This window comes from Idiotropiscis lumnitzeri, chromosome 9, assembly GCF_059441095.1.
Source record: "Idiotropiscis lumnitzeri isolate Australia: NSW breed Sydney's pygmy pipehorse chromosome 9, RoL_Ilum_1.0, whole genome shotgun sequence".
Lineage (NCBI taxonomy): Eukaryota > Metazoa > Chordata > Actinopteri > Syngnathiformes > Syngnathidae > Idiotropiscis > Idiotropiscis lumnitzeri.
In genome coordinates, this window is record NC_142399.1 from 9333364 (window position 1) to 9355767 (window position 22404).

The following is a 22404-nucleotide window of genomic DNA, read 5'->3' on the forward strand; positions in this document are numbered from 1 at the left end:
GGTGTACTGGAACGCCACTCAAAATTGCAGGGTTGGAAAAAAAAAATAGAAAAAAAATATCTACCCTCACACAGACTGTAAAAGGCAAAATATAAAACTGATCAACAGCAAATTTTAATCAGAGATGGCTTTGTATTGTGTATGGCTTTATATTTTTTACGGCGATTTAAAACATGTCTTCACTTATTTTTCTAGCACATCAGATTTTTTAGATTATTTCTTTTTTTTTATTTGACCCATGAACGCTTCTTCGTCGAACCTAACCTTAAATTCATAAATATTAAATATATTACTATATTATGTATTATATTATTGTTATTCAATGATTGTCATAATGAAAACCTTCCATGCTTGAGAAAAAAAAAGGGAGATATTTAATCAACACAAAAAAATCATGTAGAAAAATTTACTTGAATCTCTGATTTAAAAAAAAAAAGTAATGTTGACCAATGTGATTTACAAGATTATCACAATATATGTATATTTATCTTTATTTATTATTACATTCATTTAGTTATTCAAGGTCACTTCTCGCAACACAAAGTAATTTATACTGACTGTGTGAAGAAATGCCGCTGAATGAAATTATTCAGTGAAATGTATGAAATGCTTCAAAGATGAGCTATTCCTATATTTACATAAATAAAGCAAATTATGAACGCAGGTTTGCCAGAGGACCAAAACAAAAAGCCATTATTGTCTTCAAATGTCCTTGTTCCTTACATTCGCCTGAAACGCTTCGTGGTAGCAACTGATTTCCCACTTTTCTGGAATGCAGTACAAACAAAATGACAGAACAATGAGGCACAGGACAAGACCCGAGTGGCTGGAGGAAGCTGATTGATCCACATAGCTAACAGGGTGAGTAACACGTGATTTGAATGCGTTTGGTTTTTTTTAATCAAGTGCTTCTCTTTATGATCACACCGATGAAGTTGAAGAAAAGCAGATCAGTGCTGGTCTTGACCAGTCCCAATGGAGGATCCCAAGTCTGGCCAGTCCTGGACCGAGGGAAGACCAAGACTTTCTTCATGTGGTCTTGAGACCGAGACCAGTCATCAGTTTACATTTCTGCTCAACAGGTAAGTTTATCAGACCCTTTTCGATTGTGAATCAACAAAACTTAAACTTTAAACCGATAACATTGCGTTTTATATTAAAACCCCATTACAAATAAGTCATTAGTGAAATTAACCACATTCAAATTTCTGCGAGCAAACTGCAAACTCCCCCTTTTACTGAGGTCTCGTGTGACTTCATCCATCACATTGTGATCAAATTCCAATTGTAAGATGTTCCACTCCAGTTGCGCTCCGCCAGCTCGGCGAAAATGTGACAAATTGAGTAGCGGGATGTGGATTTTAAAGATTAAAAACGGGGCTACACGGGTGGCACAAAGTCAACCATTTGCATGCACGAGGACATCTCTGCTCATTATCACCTCATAAAGAGGCTCGCCTACTTTGCTGGACTCCATCAAATATAGCCGATTACTCACCACGCACACACGTGCGAGATAATGTTGGAGAAGGCTCATCTGGAGGATAATAAGAACAAAATGACCTGCTGCTGGATTTCAGCGTGTAGTGCGGGTGGGGGGGATTTTTATGTAGGGCGCAATCAGTAACTTCATCAGCCATGCCGCATGACCTGCATGTCGTGGGATGAATGTTTAATCAATCAGCAACAAGGGGGGGGGGGGGGGAAACTAATTTAAACGAGAAATGCTGGCGGAAAAGTAAGAATTAAAAAAGCAGAAAGCAAGAATTAGCCTCTTCTAAAAGCTTTGTGATATATTGAGTGACAAATTCACCCGCTTTGGTTCTATAATTATAAAACTTGGGAGGAAATGGTGGTGAAACACGTCAAAACAATACACGTAGATGTATTCTTTATCTTCTGGGAAGAATGACTCATTTCTGAGGCTTACGGACTAGTTTCGATTGCATGTATCTGTATTACGTTTGCCTATTCTACTGCGCGCAACAAAAAGAACATCAAAATGTCCATTGAAATGATGCAAAAGAAATCTTTTTTTTATATAAAGTACAAAACCATAGAGTGATTTTTTTGGGGGGGATCGAAAAAAAAATTGTTGCTCTTGTTGTTTGGGGGGAGGTAGGTTTTAACGCATTAATGGCATTTCCATTCATTTCAATGGGGAAAATGATTTGAGATATGAATGCTTTGACATGCGCGCTCATGGAATGAATTAGACTCATAACACGTAATATTCCGTAAATGTTAACTGCTTCTGTTTTGGTTAGCAAAATTTTCCAAATGAGCTCAACAGCAGGTACTGAATCTCTCGTGTAATTGAAGCATGTTGTCAAATCATGCTGAGGCTGTTATTCTGAGAGAAAGCCTGCTATGTCCACAGGTCACCACAAATGTGCTGAAGTTCCTCCACCATGATGACATTTTAAACACATTTATGTTTTGTTTAACATGAAACGCCTGATTGCGAATAGAATGAAGAAATAACAACACCCAAAAAACACTTTTAATCACGTCTTCCAGGTTCGCCGCCCTCTTGTTTTTGACTGAATAAAACATAAAGCGCCGGCGCTAATACGCCCCATCCATTTTTTTTCGCTTGTGTACTCCAATCAATAATGTAAAGCTTTTAAACAGAAACTCTTGAAACTCATTTAAGGCTCGCGGGCAAGCAAGCATTCATCGAACACTAATAACCTTGCTGAATTATTCAACGTATATTTTATTGAGCTCGCACGGGAGCAGGGGAAGGAGTCTTGTTAAGCGTCGCGGCGACTTGCCGTATGACCCGTGAGAGGCCGATGAACGACGGGCGGCGTAACAAAGCGTGACAGGCAATCCATCGACGCGGCGGACGCGACCTGCTGGCGGCGTGACAACAAATACGCGCCATCTTTTTTTGCCGCCATGTCATGTGACAAACATATGGCGAGTGTCAGCAGAGGGACAAAAACAAAGACTAAACGCTTTGGATGACAAACGGCGCCGATTGTGCTTGTAGCCGTCTGTCTCTGTCAGCTTGACTTCACACACACGCACACAAACAAATCTATCCAAACACACACACATTGACTGCAGGCCTCTGAGCGGAAAGTGTCCAATGATGAATGGCTGAGTGGGGATTTGTATTTGCATCTTAAATAATTTCATCACTAAATATCGCGGCCAAAACAGTCTGAAGCTTTCTAGCACACCAACCAATGGATACAAAAATTGACACCCACCCAAAAAAGTTTTCATATTTGCTTATAGCTACTATTTCCAAAGCCTTGGCCTGATTTAATGAAGTTCCTCCGCTCAGTTCAACATAGCCTATGTTTCACTGTATAGCGAAATTTCCCTATTGAAATGAATGGAATTGAAAATCACCTGTTCCGGCCCCTCCCCCTCCTTCCCTCATCATTCTAGACCAGGGGTGGGCAAACAGACAATGGGTTCTAAAATTTGACGGAGGGGCCGGACCAGGAGCAGATGGATGGAGTGTTTTGGTTACCTCACCTCAGAGAAGAAAAATGCATTTAATTTTAAATGAAAGTGAACAAAAGCATTCCAACAATGTATGTCTTAGAAAAATCACAGTATTTAGAAAATAAAACATTAACAAGGTTTATTCATTAAATTTTTTTTTCTCGGCGGGCAGCATTATAACGTTGAATGGACCGGATGTGGCCCCAGGGCCGTAGTTTTCCCACAGCTGTTCTAGACAAAAGCAGTGCTTTGCCACCATATTGTTCCATCATGGTGCCAAGGAACAGTTTAGTAGTGTGCTTAGGAGTCTTATTTCAACAAAAATAGTGCTTTGCTACCATCTTGTTGCCAAGGAAATATGTTGGTCTGAGTTGAGAAGCCTCATTATCCCCAAAGGAATGGTTTGCTGCTAACTTGCAAACCTGGTGCTAAGAACTAATGATGTTGTTGTGAGTTTAGCAGTTTCATTTCGACATGTCCAGTGATTTCCTTGGCTTTCCGTGAGTAGAGCAATATCATTTAGAAAAAAGTAGCGCTTTGCATCTGATTTGGTGTCCGGGAACTGTGTTGGAACGAGTCGAGGAGCTTCGTTAAGCCCAAAGCAGTGGTTTGTCGCTATCTTGATGCCGATGAACTTTGTTGAAGTGAGTCGAGGAGCTTCATTTAGACAGAAGTAGTACTTTGTGACCATCTTGTAGCAGCTTGTTGCCAAGACAGTATGTTGAAATTAGTTGTGGAGCTTCATTTAGACAAAAGCAGTGCTTTGCATCTATCATTGCGCCAGGGACTTGGTATTTATGTGCGTGTGTGTGTTGCAGGCCAAAATCTGAGTTAAGAAAAATTAAGGTCAGAAGTCTTTTAATTGAACAGGACAAACAGTCAAACACACAAATACAAAATGAAAACACTCACAAGGAGAATGGACGAGATACGTCACACGCCATCCCAATTGAACTAAAAAAATTAATAAATAAATAATTGTTATAATAATAATTGTTACTTGATTAAAAAAGTAACAAAAATGGTGGTGGAACAGATTATTGGCATTAAAACTCATTTTATCAATGATAATTCACACCTGAATATGTCAACAGGAGCAATTTGAAAGTAGGTCATTCATAGTTTTGAAACTATCCAACTTCCTTGAACAGACAAGATCTGCTCTAACTTGTAATTGCATCCATTTCGGAGATGACAACGGGGAGCATGACTGTCATGCTCGCCCGCATAAATGGCTTGATGGAGGACGTCGGCTTTTCCCGCCCGGGCCCGGCGCAAGGATGGATTCAATGGAGCCGCGTGTAACAGAAACCAGTAAATAATCATTTGGCCCACACGAGTGGCGGAAGGAGGCACATTGTCTATACGCTGCCTTGGCGCCTCTAATTCCACAACAAATGAGACGTAGACCACATCTGACACGGCCTCCGTCATTCCGTATGCACGCTCAGTCAGCCGCGTTGGTTGGGGAAAGTAACCTTGAGATGAAATGAGTGCGGCGGTTTTGATGTGAGTAAAACGATGCGTACACCTGCATCATGTTGTGAGAGTTGTTTACTGCCAATATGAAATTGTTGCGACTGTAAATGAGGTAACTTGAAACGGCTCTCAGCACGTTGCGGTTGCAGTTGTGGAGCAATGTCTGTCAATCCAAAGTCGCCATTATTTATTTATTTATTTTTAAACAGAAAATTTCATACTGAGTCTATGTATTTTACCCGGGTTAGTTTTCATAGTCTGAAACTTTATAAATAAACTGTATGACGCAGAATAAATTAAGTTTATTCAACCCAAGTGAATTATGTTGCACCCAATCGGAGTATGGTAGTTTAAGTAGCCATAATAAATGACAGTGACCCAACTCACGTACGGAAACGGAGGCCAATTGCTTAATGCTTGATGCGTGATTTTTGCTTGGAAGTTTTTTTTCTCTATATATAGCTCTTGTATTGGAGCCCATTCAATTGCTTAATTCAATAAAAAAAATTATTAATATACAAAAGTTACCAAAAATAGGGAACTAGATTTAACTATTAATTTTTAGTAAATAAAATGCAAAAAGAAAATGGGAGGAAAAATAAGTCACACTTTTTTTTACATTAAAGTTTGTTTTCCAGTTGAAATCTTACGAGAATAAAGTCGGTCACAAAAATCTTAAAATCCTAAAAAAAAAAATTCCAAAATATTAAATTAATTCTCATGAACTATTAATTATTTTCAAAAATATATTTTAAAAATTCACAAAAATATAAAATTTCATTCTCATGAAATCACACATTTAAACACACAAATATAATATTTTTATCTTGAAAATTTGACAAATATAAATAAATAATCTCTAAAATGCACAACTTCATTTTCTGTATAGAATTTGTATCTCTGAGCCTTATTTTCCGTTTGGTTTAGAACTACACTGCAGAGCTGTTCCAAATAATTCTTCCCTTTATCAAAATTTTCGAAAAGGTTTCGTGCAATGACGTGACAGAAGTGCAAGTGTACCTAATGTTGTGTCCCATGACTTGACTAGTAAAGACTCATATTTAACGGAAGCCAGTGCAGCAGCAAAATCCCCTCCGAGTCCTTCACAGTCTCCAAATCCTTCTCGACTATAAAACGACTGGAGCAGGAAATACGCTTACGCATACTACACAACATGCATGTATCTCTTTTTCTATGTCCAGTCATTTTTTATTTTTTTCAATCAGAGTTTGCTTAATCCGCCTGTCTCTAATTGATATCAGGTGGCTGGCCAGGCCCGGCGTTCGCCAACGTTGGCCGCCGCTCCCCTATGTGTGCTGCAGATTTTCGCCGCATTCAACTGGCCGCCAGGAGCGCCGCTTCCTCGCCCGTCTCATCGGCCGAGCCAGAGAACTGTCACGGTTGGCCACACTTTTAATACGAACGACTGTGCGGATCAGCATTAGTTAGCATGTGTTTTGATTGTAAAAAAAAAAAAAAAAGCATCTGAAGCTCTGCAGAAAGAGTGGAAATCCTTTGGACTAGTGGTTAGCACGTCTGCCCCACAATTTGGAGATTTGAATCTTGGTCCCGGCCGTCCTGTGTGGCGTCTGCATTTGTTTGAGTGTTTTCTACAAATCCTTGCATCTAGATTCTAAAATCATGCATATTCAATTCACTGAAGACCCTACTAAGTCGGCTGTGACCCCACCCACAGCGGCGCAGCCCTGCCTCTCTCTCAAATTTTTTGCCGCTCATGAAAATAGAGCCGGCAGATCCACCGACGTCACACGCCACCCCAATTGAATTTCAACACTTTTTTATGCTTGCAATTTCCTCGTGAGGGAGCGGTTCAGATAATGGATGGAAAATAATGATCTTTCTTCATCGTGGCTTTTTGCTTTTTGTACAAGGGTGCAGCACGCATCCCCCGTGATCAATGGGGGTTCACCGTACTTCAATTTACCTACCATGTATCCTATTTAAGTCCGTGCTGCCCCACTAATTGGTTTCATATGAAAATGCCATCGAGCGGGAAGAAATCAGAGAGGTCAGCAAATGCATAACAAACAGGTGCTCAATCAAAGCTTCGCTTACAGTTAAGACAGAGCTGCCACCAACAGGTCATTGATCACAACGGGGGGCATTGAAGTGTCAGGCTCGCTGAGTCTTGCTATCACTCCGGCTCTCGCTCCATCAGTATCGTGCAGCGGCCCGCTCGGCGATGTAATCATTTATCTCACAAACGGGGCCACGGTGGTCCTCAAGGCGTCTTCGTCATGTCACGCAGATTATCATTTGCTCACTCGCTAAGTCGCCTGCTCCCCAATGAACTCACCCCGAACAATCTTGATAAACTCTGATCCATCTTGGCTGTTATCCATCTATCCATCTTTCTATCTGTCCATCTGTCTGGCTAGCAGGCTAGCTAGCTAGCACTGCCAGCCAGTCTGTCCTTTTATCTATCTATTGATTTTGGTTGTAGTGTACCCAGAACCTTTCATAAAATCCAGTCACATTTGACAGTATATGAACCGGAGAGACATTTAAGTCACAAGAACATAGATAATCTTGCATGTTTGTAGCTCATTTTTTTGTTTGTCTAAAGTCACACGAAACCTAATACACCTTGTATATTTTTGTATTGGTTTGATTATTATTATTTTTTTTAAATCATTGTTTGTATTACTTTAATTAATGTCTTTGATAATGTTTATTCAGTATTTCACTTTAATGTTTTTTTTTATTGCTACAATATTGATTACCTATTTATTTTTATTATCATGATAGCATTAAAAGTTAAACACATATGCTTCGTGTGTGTGTGTGCGTGTGTACGTGTGGGCGCCTTACGGTCCCTCACCTACAACACCGTCAGAGCGTCCACCACTCTGCATTAACGACCCAGATATGAGGACAAGCGTCGCCATGACAACATTAATAAAATAATGAATGCGTGACTGTGACAGATGAAAGTGCAAATTAAATCAATAACTTTGCGTATAATTTTTTTGATCCTTGCACTCTACTGATTTGTGTTGTAGGCAGAACTGGCATCTTGAAACTGAAGTGGTAACATTTATCGGGAGGGGAGGGGTTTGGGGTCCGTAGCAGCACAATGCAGTGTAACTTGACACTAACTGTATCTATTGTGCTAATGATCGTTCCAGTGGTGGCTTGACACACTGGCCCTAATCAATATTTTGCCAGAGGGAATGCAAGCCACAACATTGTGTCCATTCCACTTTTCTTCCCGCCGCTGACGTTCATTATTTGTTGGCCCGAGATCATCAATCCATCCACAGATGGTTTGTCGAGTGTTGTGGCAGTCCAGCAACGCAACACGGCTCCGGTAAAAGGCTCGGTGAGACAAAGTCACGTTTAGACACGTAGGCTAATTAAGACTACAAGTAAGATTCTTCAATGATGGTATCGATTTCCACTGTGGGGGATAAAACTGTCCTTGCATAGTGTGTGATGTCATGAAGTTTTTTTTCTTAATTTGCGTAGAAAATCGTCCCAAATAAATAGGACATCAGGTCACCTGTGCAAAATCAACTGAACATGCTGAAATCTAGCAAGGTTTGATATTTTACAAATTAACCAAATTAGTCAAAAACATAATTAACAAAACAATAATCATCTTTGCAGACCATTAGAAGTCCACAAAACATTTTTGGACATTTTCCAAACCTTGATCTAACAGACAACGACGACTAGGAGTGCAGCTTACTAAGTCGGTTATGAACCTTTTCTTTGTGGGTGTCTCTGAGGCTGTATTATATCGCCCCCAGGTGGCCAAGGCATGCGCACCATGCGGAGCAGCACAATGTGCTTTGAATTAAAGCAAAAAATTGAGTGAAAATGGTTTTATTCTTAACAGTCTGTTTAAATATTTCATTGCTGTGCTATTGTATATTTTCTAGGTAACTCATTAATATTCAAGCATGCAACAGGAAGCTCATTCGCCAGGCCAGCAACCTGAGAGTCGCTCACCCGTTGTGCTAGGTGAGCCTTTATTGCTGTTGCTGCTGCTGTTGCCTTTCGGCAGGTCTTAACTCCTCGACCTAAAATTTGGGTCAAGGATTTAAGATTCGCTGTGGCGCGTCGATTAGGGCATGTCTAAACAGTTCACATTTCTCTCTACCCACGAAGAGAGTTTTTGTTTTTTATTTTTCAGTTTCAGCAGAGATCGGATGACCGATATCATTCATTCCGTTATCTCAACTGAGGATCCTCGGATTTAACACTGTCCAATGAAGGAGAGTTTCACAAGAAACTTGAAAAAGGTAAGATGGCTACACAGAATATGCGTTTAAGGTGTTGTCAGTCGATGTTTAATATTGAATAGAGCGTGCAAAATATAGCTCAGTAAACCCACATTGGCTCAAATAGGAAAATTCCACAAGGAATTGAAGCGTGGACGGAAAGGTTTTATTCGCCTGTCTATGCCACGGCATTGAAGTGCTTTCAATTTATCGACAAGGTTCGGGCCTGACTAAATGAAGCTCCTCGTCTAACTCAAACATAGTTCCTTGCAAAAAGAAATCTGGCCTGAGCATGAAAACAACCAACAGGTGAGTTTTCAGTGAATAATGGAGAATAGGCTCTCCAAATAATTGGTGAATTTGCAAAAGTCTAACCCTGAATACGCACGGGATTGATTGTTTATATTTGTTTTGTTTTTTCTTTTGGTTGTAATCTTTTTTTAAAGCATGATTAATCGTGCTATAAAAAATTTATTTCAGGAGATTCGTCCTATAGAAAAAAAAAATAAATATTCAGTGTGAGTAATCGTCATCATCGTCTTAAATTGTTTATTTTATTGTCATCATGTTTTATTTTTGGGTCATTTTATTACTTTGAATTTTATTTTTATTGTCATTTTGCTATTTTGAATTTATTTCTATTTTTACTGTAATTGTTTGTTTATAATATTTTACATTTATTTCCAGATATTTTTTTGGGTATTTTAGCACTTTTCACTTTCTGTTATTGTAAATTAATTTGCATGAACTTATTTTTTCCGGTGATATATTATATATTGTATCATAGATTGACTTGGTTATAATTGGGATTATTTAGATTATATTGTAATTCAGATATTATCAATAAAAATACTGAAATCAGATTTGGTATTTTACTCAGTCATTCTGTTATTTAAAAGAATAATTATTTTTGGTTAATTGCAATTGAGTTGTGTTTTAAATTAAATCTGTTTTTGTATTGAAACTGTATTTTAAATTGTGAATTGTTTTAATTTGCTTTGGTGCGCTCTGAATCGTTTTTACTTTAATCTGTTTTTATTTGTGAATTTTTTTTTGTAAAAAATCTTTTCATAACAATAAAATCTTGAGTTCTACATCCGATGAAATGACAACAATTCTGGTAAATAAAACCCAGAGAAAAGCTCCATCCTATGCATCCCTTCTACAATTGGCCTTAACACTCCCGTGGGCCATTGTCCAGTGTTTGGCACTTATCAGGAATGTGCAGGGAAAGGAAGCACATGCCGAAGCGTCAACGCGTGTTGCCAGTCGAGCTGATCTTGCATCAAGTCTGCTTGCCAGAAGGAAGGATGGATCATAGCTGCGGGTTGCGATAAAAGTATGAAGTGGAGAATGTGATAATGAAGTGCTATTTTGTATTTTCACATGTGATGAACTGGTGAGTGAGATTGTTTTCACTCTGGAGGCCCGCCGCGTTCTCTCATGTTGTGTACTCCCAGCAGGAAACAAAGAAACGAGTTGGCTTTCTAAGGCTGGAAGCCTATCGACAGCTCACGTCAGTGAAGTAAACATCTCCCCACATCATTTACCTGCAAGGTCACATGACCTGGAAAGTTACTGTAGGCTGTTTACTCGACTATACTTCTGCAAAAGGTACTGTACCTTTAAGACGTACCACTGTACTGTACAGTAGTAAAAAAAAAATAATAATAATAATGCAAATAGACTGAATTGAGTAAATTTCAATGTGTTCCATATATACTAATTTAGCTCATCATTGTATAGTGTACCGAATTATGTCAATGATTAATTCTGGATACAGCACTGCCACTGCTGATAAAGTATTAACGCAAGGGTGGGCAAACTTTTTGATTGGTGGGCCACAATGGGTTCTAAAATTTGACAGAGGGGCCAGACCAGGAGCAGATGGGTGGAGTGTTTTGGTAAAGAAAAAAAAAATTTAATGAAAATGAACATTAAAACATTAACATGGTTTATTCTTCTTTTTTTTTCAAGTTTGGCGGGCCGGATTAAACCGTTTAACGGGCCGCATGTGGCCCCCGGGCCGTAGTTTGCCCACGCCTGTATTAACGGAACAAAAATCGGATTGTTTCCCCTTTAAGTTTCTTTGAGCTTTGGAGAGCCAGCAGGTATTAGTTCAACATAAAAAAAAATACGTTTTATGTTCAAAGAGGAAGAATATGAGACATCCTTCAAGCGCAGAAGAAAAAGTGAGGCACGAGTAAGTTGTCAAAAGCAGCTCGTACCGAAATAAATCAAATGTGCGGTGGAAGGTTTGACTTCTCACAGCTGGAGGAAGAGTCGAGTGTGTTCTTATTTTCTTGCAGCTGTCATATTAGTACACATATTTATTTCAAACCGTGTCGCCACGGCAACGGGGGGGAAATCAACAAGCAAGTGTAGTGGATGATGACGGTGCCTCTTAAATGATATCACGTGTGTTTCAATCATCTTTTACAGTGTGCTTTAATTTTTCCTTTTTCTGTCTTTTTATTTCGTTTTGAAGGCGCACAACCACAGAAGGGCGCCAGCGATGGCAAAGATAGAAAAGAACCGGAAATGGTCCCTGAGCAATATGGCTACAGCAACAATTCCTGATGACTAGACGATTACGTCAAAAACTTAGCTTCAAAGGGTGAGAACACCCTTTTTTTCATGGAATCTTGATTTTACATACCCAGAAACATCAGACCCTGGTTTCAACATTGAAGAAAATAGTGAAGTCCCCTCAAAAAGCCCCCTTGTACAGTATCTTTCTACGTCTATTACGTCCAGAGTTGGCCAAAAATACTAAGATTTGGCGCCACTTAGCGACTGGTCACATGATTCCAGCTTACTCTGCTCTCTTCCATCCAGCCATTATCCAAGCCGCTTCTACTGACAAAGAGTCGTGGGCATGCGGGAGCCTATCCCAGCTGTCTTCGGGCACGTACACCCCGAACTACTCGTCAGCCAATCGCAGGGCACACGTCGACCAACGACCATCCACGCTCACAATCACACCTAGGGACAATTTAGAGCGACCAATAAACCGACCACACATGTCTTGAGAATGTGGGAGGAAAACTAAAACTGATTTATGTCCGTTACCTTTTATAGGATATTATTCCAAATCAGAAGTTCCTGAGGGTCTCTGCTGCTGATCCACGGCAGTCCAGTACACTAGAGATTCTTCCAGAGCTGGAATCACTCAGGCCATGAGAGTCTGCACCGGCCGACAGGATGTGTGCCAATGGGATTCTGCAATCATGAGGCCTAATGAGGGCAGACAAGCCCACTCAGCAGCTGATGGATTGGCGCTGAGCGGTGCAGACAATAGGACGATTCAGATAGCGGACGGGGATAGCGGACTGTGCGTCGTGATCGATGGCTCAATCCTTCCGACGTCTTCGCCGCCCTCCTTCCGGACCTGCGTTCGCCGAGAGGTGCTGCCAAGGTGCACCAGCGCCGTTGTGTTTCTGAACAAGTTATTTTCAGCCTCCCTGGCGGCGCCGAACAGGAGAGGAGCGGAGGAAAACGTTCGCTATAAGTCCACCATCTTTGTTCGGCTGTGCGCACCCTCCATGAACGAAGGTTCCGGAGGGCCCGGGGCGGCTGTGTTGGGAGGCGAGCAGCACGATGTTGGCAAGAGTTGGGGTCAGCGTAGAACATCGGCATGTGAGTTTCACATCCAACACTTAAAGGGGGTTTACAATACAACTTGATTTATTTGGCGCATTTCACAACAGCTGGAGCTGTAACAAAGCGCTTTCCATATAGTGTCATATAAATTAGCGGGAAATTTAGAAGACAAATTAAAACGCATATACAATACATGCCAGAAGAACAGCAGAACAGCGTGAGTCTCATGTGAAGCCGAAAGCTGAAGAATAAAAATCTGTCTTCAAAGAGCGTTTTAAAAATGGACAGAGAGGAGTTATGTGATCCGTCTTTCGAGCTCCAGTTAAAAGGCGCTTGAGGGAGGACTGGCTGACTCCAAAATAAAGTGCCTGACGGTAATCCAGTCGAGATGTATGGATATGTGCCTAATACAACAACCGTTGTGGAAAAGATTGCATTTCCAACGTGTCGTAGGGTTTGAAGGTTTGGAAATGGCCAGAATCGTTTCTGGAAATTCGTCCCCGTTTGCTCCCACTCTGCCTTTCACATTTTGATTTCTTCCTCTCATCTGTCTCTCAGCCGCACTCTCTCTTTCTTTTAAATATACACCGCATGCATCCTGCTTCACATTCACCAACTTCCAGATAAAGCCCCGCGCTCATCCGTCTGTCTCTGCATGACATGTGCACCCTCACAGGTGACAACGAGGCGCTCAAAAGCCGCCACGCCAGTGCGAAGCCTCTATCACTACGTTGGCTGTAACGTTGGACTTTTGAAAATTTTGACTTCCTTCTCTTGGTGATGTGTATGCACTCACCCCTAAAAATGAGGCACTCTAAAGCTGCCACAAGCACCAGTCCAAAAGCCGACTGTCTCCCCACTCTTCCGTCTTCCCATCTTGCAGACACTCACAGCAGACAGCGAGGCGCTCTAAAGCAGTCTTGCCAGCGAACAGTCCAAAAGGAAGAATGCTCGCTAACCCGATGGCACAAATGCACCACAGAACCACAGTTGTAAATGAAGGGGCTCCGATTTTTATGTAATGGGGGAGCGGCAACTCATACCGGACCCAAAAGTGCATCTCGCTGTCCAATTTTAGCTACACTGCAAAAAAATAATGAAAGCTGAAATGGTAAAAAAATAAATAAATAAATATATACGCTATATCATCACTCACGTCACAGGGTTTTTTTTTATGTCAAAAAAATGTCAAGATATTCTTGTGAGAAGCGAGGCTGTGAGGACATGAGATGTCCACGACCGCCTGTGACAGTGCATGGCACCAAGCCATCATCTGTGTCATTATTTATAGCCACACTTCTCCTCCGTTGACACTTCCAAATGCATCGCGCCACGTTTTTTTGCAGCAGGACTTTGTGTGGATGTCACAGCTGAAAAACCACTCAGAAAACAACGTCGGCCCCCTTTGGCGTCTCGGTCCTGGATGTGAATTCAGTGGAGATGTTCCATAAAAGCAGGACGAACGGAGATTACAGAAGCAGGAGAGATGCAATGTCATCTTCTGCATTATTCATCGGCCGCACTCATGTTGCCGACGGCTCTTTTTCACTTTATGGGCCGTTGCTGGTGGTCATTTCCAGGTGTCTTCTTCTTCTTGTTTATACTCATCAGAACGCGCCAATTGAACTCGAGAGCATGGTGGAAATATTTATTGTGATCATCTTACCGTATTTCAATAATCTCATTCACCAAATGGAATCGTTTTTTTCTTTTCACTCAGCAACTCAAGACAGGACAGAAGAAGCGCAAGTACGTCCTGCAAAGTCATCAAAAGGTGGCGAGATGGATTATTGTCATTTCTATTTGAAGACAAACACTCCGGAAGCCGCAACCAAGTGCCTCAGTCTCAAAGTAGGAACTTTTGCTTTGTTGGAAAAAAATTTAATATTACAGTATTACAGTCACATACATTTGAGGATATTTGAAAATGTTCCAACGTATTTGAAAGTACGTTCGAATGTACTCAGGCTTTTTTTCCCATAATGCCACAGGGTATTTACTTGCACATGCGCAAGTAAAAACCCCCCAAAAAAAAAATATTTTTGACGCATTTTGCCTTCATTATAACAATCCAAAAATAAATATTTACAATTGTTGAGGTTTTGTCAATGTCTGGCATTACGGAAAAATTGCTAAGTTTGTAGTATTTACCCTACAAGATCGGCCGTCTGTATTTTCAAATTTGCCCAAACAAATATGAGGAGATTTTTTTTTCTATCTTTTTTTTTTTTTTTTTGTAAATGGAGACATTAAATATAACTCTTCAAGATGACAAGACCCATACATTAATTATTTCTTGCTAGTGGGGGGGTGTTACGAAAAATAATTGAGAAGCACCGCTCTAAACCAAGTGAAGCCATACAAATACAATTGAGATGCTGAAATTGAAAATGAAACAAAGTCTCTCAAATAATCGCTTATCAAAATAATCATCAATTCATTCCATTAATCAATTCGTTGTCAATTCATCACAGCACCTGTAATATCTGAATTCCTCTTTATTTCAAATGTTCTAATCATTTCCCCTCTTTCGTCATCTTTGGATGTGCTTCTGTGTGAGTCCAGGGAGTTTCCTTAAAGATTGCGATTCCCTCCCAATGCTCTCATCCCTGCTAAAGCAGAGGAGAACGTTAACACTTCCTCCCCATTACAAGGCCAGGGCGAGGATTTATCAAGGTTAAGGAATAGATTATGTTCCGAGCAGCTTGAACCCAGCCTAGATTCTTCTTTTTTTTTTTTTACTCAATCTTCCTGCAGGATTAGTGTCAAAGAGCTGCTGAACTTCTTCCCACCAATAAGCGAGAGGCTCACTCAGGATCTTCTCCTCCCCCCATGCCCTCCCCCCCTGCTTCCCCCGTCCCAGGAGGCCCTGGAGCTCTTCAGGCCAGACTTCATCAGCCGATCTCAGGGTCGAGTGAGAAGGATGGAGCAAAAGAGGAGGAGGAGGAGCGTCAGCCCGGTTCAAGACGGAGGAGTGCGTCGGAGGAGGTGCACCACGCCGGATCCGCTAAGCGGTGAGTGCTGACCCGGGACGTCCAGGCCAACGTTCGTTTCTCCCTTTATCACACATTTTTTACACTTGTTACACACTGATAACACACTTTAAGGGGTTTGGACGTCTTATGAAACCTCTATAAGAAAGCAGTTAGGACCCACTAGAGGGGAATTTATTACGGTTAAATATGTGGACGGGTTCATTTCGACGTCAAACCTCAATGAGTTTGGAGACTTATAGTGGTAGTTTGTTATATGAGGATGGGGCTCCCTCAACTGGCATTTGTCCAATTCTGCCCTCTGCTGGCAGTTATTGAGCATTGCAGCTCTATTCAAGCATGGGCCAATCATGTGGACTAAGTGGACACTTTATTAGTTAAACCTAATGAGAACCAATACCTGAGTTTTAGGGATATGTAACCATTTGTTGACTATTGACAGACAGATAGATAGATGGATAATGGCAGTGTTTAATAATACACAAATAAAATGTCAGTAAAATCGTACTAGAACAGCTGAACTTTGTGTATATTTAAATAGCAATTCGGCACCATTTAACATGAGTTTGAAGACTGGTTTTATTTTTATTATATTGATATTTTATATTTATATTTAATACCTAATGATAAGAGGGTGTGCTCACTTGTGCAACCACATTATTCCAGTTGGTTTTTTGTTTTTTGTTTTTTATTTTTGTTGTTTTGTCTTTTCCAAAACTAGCCTTACTTTTGTTTTTTTGTAAGATTTATATTTCATTTTGTTCACACTTCAGTGTCTTTAATATTATAATAAATGTGTATTTTTGTATAGAAATATATAAATCTATATAAAATAAAAAATACAACTTATATAAACATTTTTCATGATTTATTATATATTGAAAAAGTTCAGAATTCTGAAAAAAAAAGTTTTTTTTTCTTTTTTTGCACTTTTTTTTGCAACAAAATTTCCAATTCACAATTCAGCACTCTATTCATTAGTGTGTGTGCATGTGTGGTGTCCTAGATCACCTTTTCAAGCCAAGAGAGAGGTCAATATCGGGCAGAGAAATGCAGCAGCGATCCCGTAGGTGAGTTCTATTCCGAAAAGCAGACGCCACATGATGATGTCACTTACTTCCGCCCTTAAAAATGGTCACCCTCCAATTTATTTATACTTATTTTGAAGTTTTTTTTGATTCTCCAATTTCTGCAGTGCTCCATGTAAGTAGACTGATTATCTTTGTTTTTTTCCATCCATTTCATTGATTAATCAACAAAATAATCAATTGATTAATGTATTGAAAGAATTGTTTAAATAAACAAGAAGAATTGTTTTGACTATACACTGACGTCGCACGTAACATCTCACTCTGTTCAAACTCTGTCAAGGTTTAGTGTAACTTTAGAGGACTGACTACAAAAATAAATTCAAGGACCATAGTTCTTTCTAATTGGAAAGTGGTGTTTTGCTGCCATCTTGTGGCAGTTGTGGCCACTACAAACCTTTTCAATTCAATTACTCTTGGATTGGTCAAGCAAACACAAGTTCAATAAGAATAAATTAATGTTTAAAACATATGAATTGTACAAAATCAAGGCCATTCAACTTATAAGATATCCCCGCAGTATTATTTAAGTTAATATTGGTCACGTTGTGCATATTATCCACATTATGCTGCTCACACATGCACACGCTTGCTAACACACACACAATGTTAGATGTCTGGACATCTTCACTGGAGATATGAACAGCTCTCCATGTGCCTTATCTGCTCCTTTTTATGTTGCTTATCTGAAACTTGGCCCCAGACTCAATCCTGCCAAACACACAAACTCTCTCACACACACACACACACACGCACCACTCCCCTCCAATCAAATGCCGCAGAGCCATTGTAACTTTCTCAAAGGTGACACTATCTGACTGCCGGGATCTGCTAACACGCCGCCGCCGGCACGTAAAGGAATGAAAAGGGAGTCTTGTGCATAAGACCTGTTTGCCAGATAACTCTCCGTGTAGCATAGCAGTATTCCCTAATCGTGTGTGTGCGTGCAGGATGTACAACAAGCTGCCAGAGGTGGAAAGGAAAAAGCAGGAGGAGGAGAAGAGAGCAGTGTCACGAGCCAATAGACTGCGAGCAGACCTCTTTAAGAAGGTGAACAATTTTAAAGACCCTTAGATGGGAATTCTATTTAATAATAATTAGATTAAGTGATAATAACTTTTGTTTATGACGCACCTTTCAAGGGCCCCAAGGACGCCCCAGTGTATTTCATTGGGTCATTAAAATGGACAGCGTGTGTGTGCGTGCGGGTGTGTGCGCGCGTGTGTGTGTGTGTGCGCTGTGTGCAAAGGGGAATGGTATTCTTGTTGCTTGAGGTAATTTCTTACAGACAGATTTGATGTTTATTTACATTATATGTTTTTTTTTATTGGTAATTAGTTTAGATTTTTTTAAAGCGGAGTAATATTATTTCTACTAATTTAATTAGAAATATTTATTGATTTTTTAATTTTAATTCAATGTATTATATAGCTGTGATGTTTAAGTATCTTCAAAAATCATCATTAAACTGTATTTTTTATTTATTTTAAAATAGCTCTTAGTATATATTTTTTATTGTTTGTGTATTCAATTCATTTTGTTGTGTGACTTTAATATTTATTTAAAGTTGAACTCTAATTGCAAACACTTGTAAAGTGAGTCAAAATGGACCCCACAGCCACCATGTAATTAAATACAATGAAAGCAAATGATTATGAAAACAGTCTTAATCATTTTTTTAATCTTGCTAATTACAAAAAGCCCTAGACTAATTTATAGTTGTAAAAAAGTTTATTATTGGTCTCAAGGTTTAGTCACACACCATTCAAATGCACTGTCCTTTGTTTCCTAGTCAGAATAATATATATCCTTAAAACACAACATTTTATTAAACAATAGCCATGTATTGAATCGAACTGTAAGTATAAAGAAAGGAGCGTTTTGGGCACCACATAATTTATTATCTTGCAGCAGAGGGCGCTGTTTGACTGCTAAACTCGAGTCGTCTCTTGCAATGATTCCTTTCCATCCTAAGTGTCGTAAAATCAACTGTTTATGATCTTTAACCATTCCGGTCAGAATACATTTAATATATATCATCTCTAATGATAGTCTACCATTATCATTTATAGTTAAAGGGGGAGTCAACTACTCCCCAATACATTCTCTTCATTTTGATTAATTTTGCATTTGTGGAATACGAGTTAAGCAGCAAAATCCAGCCATTTTTAGCTATCTCAAGGGGGCGGCCATTTTGTCACTGGCAATGACATCACAGTTTGCTCGGGGCTCAGGTAACGACCAATCACGGCTCACTTGTTTTCCGAAGCTGAGCCATAATTGGTCATTACCTAATTTCTGAGCCACTGTGATGTCATTTTGAGTCGACAGGAAGTGGCAAAAGGGCCTTCCTGGTGGATTTTACTGCTTAACATACGCGATATTAAGCGTCTCGTTTTTCAACAAGTGGGACTGCTTAGAACATATTCTTGTAAAGAAAGGTTTTGGGTAATTTTCTGTATGATTCTATTTTATATTTATATAATCGTTAATACCGTACATCAGTAATATATTTTTCATGCTAAAATATCATTATTAGTCTTATCCAAATGTAATGTTGCGTACACACAAATTCGGGATGTCAAGAGCTGTCTGAAATTGAAAGAGTCGTCAATAAAGCACTGTATCACACCGGATGGCCTCATAAATATGTTGAGCGCTGTCAGCTCTAACTTGGATTTATATCGCTGCTTTCAGGGGGCACGCATTTCATGGGGTTGTTAAAATATATTTTTATGTGTGCATGTGGGACAACAATCATTTATTATCACTTTTATCGTTTTTATAAATATCTGAATTATTTTTATGTTTCTGTTGTTACAGCCATTAATTTGTTATCCAAACTGCATAGAATTAGTATTTATAATGACTCTAAAGTTAGTTAAATTTTGATCATGATAACTTTTCATATTCTTTGTGGTGAAAGGTAAAACAAGCCTTTCCTTGTTTTTCTGTCTCAATATTATCAGTGGTAAACTTATTTTTATACTCTTCTGGGAGTATATTCATTTTTTTCCCCGCTGCATTCAACTGTGAAACCGTCAGCGCCAGTGGACATGTTTTGTGTTTTCCCGTGTCTGTGAGCTGCACTTGCCAGCTCTCAAATAAACGTATTACCTGGCGTGAACTACAGCGAGATTGGCACATGGTTGAGAAAGTTGGGTTTACTCTTTGGGGGCCTTAGGAGGGGATGTTTTAAAAATGAGCTGGCAGCTGTCCGGTGGAACAGTCAGATAGCAAAGTAAAGTGATTGCCGCTACCTGTTCCTCACGCACACACACAGATAGAGTGAAAAAGCAATTTTGCTGCAACGAGGCCAAGGTGCTCCTCAAAGGAGATTATGATGGTCTTCAGTGATGATATTGTTTTTTTAGAGGGGAGGAAATGTATCAGTAATGTTGCTTTTCTTCTCTGGCAGAAACTTCTGGACCACATCCTGCAAAGATGAAGGCGCTGCACGGAATGGCAACTACTTAAGATTCTTATTTCTTTCATACATTCAGTATTAATGATGTCATTGCGTCTCATCGAGTAACACTTTAGTTGGTTTGTCAATTCATGTTGAATGTATGCAAAAATAAGAAAAAGAAATAGGCATACCATAGTCGAGACACGGAAATTCGACAAAAATAGAATTATTTATAATTACTGTCCAACAATAAGCATGTATCTCCAAAAGTTTTTCTATTCTTCTTTTTTTTTTTTTTGACTTTTTATTACACCCTAATTTTTTGACACAATCCTACAGAGAGCAGGTAAACTTCACATTTTTTTAATTCCCGGTTTTTCTGTTTTCCCCTAAAAAATACAAAAACTCCTGCGCGTGAAAAATATATTTTATTGCTCAGTGACAAACCAATGCTTTAGCTCAATGCTTATGTAGTAATCGGAAGAATTTTATTTTTCTCTAATACAGGCTGTCCTTCCAACATACATGCATATATTAATTTGATATTACATATAAATCAAATCATATCTTAAATGGAATATTATGAGAAAACAGAAATTCCACTGCAAAATTAAATTGTAAACTCCATGTGATTTGAATTGCATTCATTGTGATTTTTAGTGCTGTACAAAATATTCCAAGGACATTGTGAGGCCAAATATTGACTTTCCCTGGAAACTGAGCTCCCTCAGCAAAAAGCACCTTGACGATATCATTGGCTAAAGCAAATGTTCATAGAATGCAACGCTTGGCGTTTGCCTTAACCCGAGGCCTCCCCTGTGGAACCTCCCATCCGGAACACTGGAATTCCGAGCTAATCGAACTCAGGAGACCGGCAGCGCTTGCTGAAAGGGGCCTTTTGTCACCCAGTGGCATAGCAGAAGGTGACATTGTAACAGGAGAGAGGAGACCACCTTTTTAGCACGAGAAGATGATTGACATTTAATCGCAGCCTGGGGAGGAATAACATTGACACGTTCCGCAGCCTCAACACAGTCGAATTATTACACGAACAGAAAAGTATACAATAAGATGTGGCAGATTTGGTTTTTGCCTGTGACTACTTTCCTGTCCATAATGTGCTTCGGATTATTGTCCATCTCTACTGTAAGGCGCAGTCCAGAGCAATTGTGATGCATTTGGCTGGATAGGAGCAGCTGATATTGCCTTAAACTCTTTGGAATTCATCCTGTCAGCAGTCACGTCAATAAATAAAAAGGGAACCGGTTCCGTTGGCAACCATCCGTCCAAGTGTTTTCTTTAAAAAAACAGATGTATATCAGAGGGTCTCACCCATCTTGTCTCTGAAATTCTGGTTTGTAAACCACTGTAATTACTAAGAGATTCCCATAGACGGCAGCGTAAGTTGCTTTTTATTTGAGACCAGCACAGCTTTTGAGTGGACGATAAAGAATAGGCGGTATAGCTCAACTGAGCTTGTGATGGAAAATCTGACAAGTTTAAGCAACTCATACTCAAATAGAGTATATGAGAGAGTGAATGGTAAAAACAGAGTATGTGTGTATGTAGGTAGTCGACCAGGCGCCCCCACACTGCAGCCCCCAAATTAATGGCATTTCAATACATTTCAACGGGGAAAGTGGATTTGGTGTGATATATATATATATTTTTTTTTTTGTGTGTGTGTGTGTATTCCACCATACTAGACGTTGCACAATGAGAATGTCTCATCCCCTTTCAAATCGGACCAGTTGACAGTGTGTCATAACGAGCCACTGGTCTCCATGTTGTCCCAGACTTGCGATTGATTACAAACCCGAGTGCGCGACTGTAACGTCCGCTCGCCTTGTTCTGACATGGCAGCTGTTATGGCAGCGAGGAGGCAACGATGCCACGTCGCTTGCTTCCAGATAATGAGCACAAACTGACACGCCGTCGTACCCGAGGAGAAGGCCCGCTGGGTTGCGGCATGGCGCATCCTCCTCCTCCTCCACATCATCATCGACATCATGTGGATGCTGTCTACTGAGGCCTCTTGACTGGCTCGCCCAGCTGACTCGAACGGCGCCAAGTGCTGGATAAGGGGGCTCATTGCATGCGGACCATTACAATCACGCCAA

At 40.0% G+C, this 22404-nt stretch overlaps 1 protein-coding gene across 8 annotated transcripts; it reads left to right on the plus strand.

The window, feature by feature from the left end:
* Nucleotides 1-576: 576 nt before the first annotated feature.
* On the plus strand, nt 577-21762 carry LOC148330146 (uncharacterized). 8 transcript variants are annotated; one of them, XM_088304945.1, is made up of 13 exons: nt 577-861; nt 936-1082; nt 6207-6344; nt 8850-8931; nt 9104-9212; nt 10652-10805; nt 11680-11808; nt 12030-12830; nt 14515-14645; nt 15658-15808; nt 16794-16857; nt 17826-17925; nt 20294-21762. In XM_088304945.1, the coding sequence occupies exons 8-13, from the start codon at nt 12371-12373 to the stop codon at nt 20321-20323; spliced, it is 936 nt and encodes a 311-aa protein (XP_088161071.1). In that variant the 5' UTR covers nt 577-861; nt 936-1082; nt 6207-6344; nt 8850-8931; nt 9104-9212; nt 10652-10805; nt 11680-11808; nt 12030-12370; the 3' UTR covers nt 20324-21762. The 8 variants fall into 8 exon arrangements, with proteins under 8 accessions (XP_088161071.1, XP_088161076.1, XP_088161073.1 ...); XM_088304950.1 differs by having other exon boundaries at nt 12273-12830; XM_088304947.1 differs by having other exon boundaries at nt 10655-10805.
* The last annotated feature ends 642 nt before the right edge of the window (nt 21763-22404 follow it).

Bases quoted from the DNA above. Each gene is read 5' to 3' on its own strand.
- LOC148330146 (XM_088304945.1), top strand. From the start codon at position 12,371: ATGAGAGTCTGCACCGGCCGACAGGATGTGTGCCAATGGGATTCTGCA. The intron at 15,809-16,793 runs GTGAGTGCTGAC...GTGGTGTCCTAG, and splicing joins CACGCCGGATCCGCTAAGCG to ATCACCTTTTCAAGCCAAGA. The intron at 17,926-20,293 runs GTGAACAATTTT...CTTCTCTGGCAG, and splicing joins GAGCAGACCTCTTTAAGAAG to AAACTTCTGGACCACATCCT.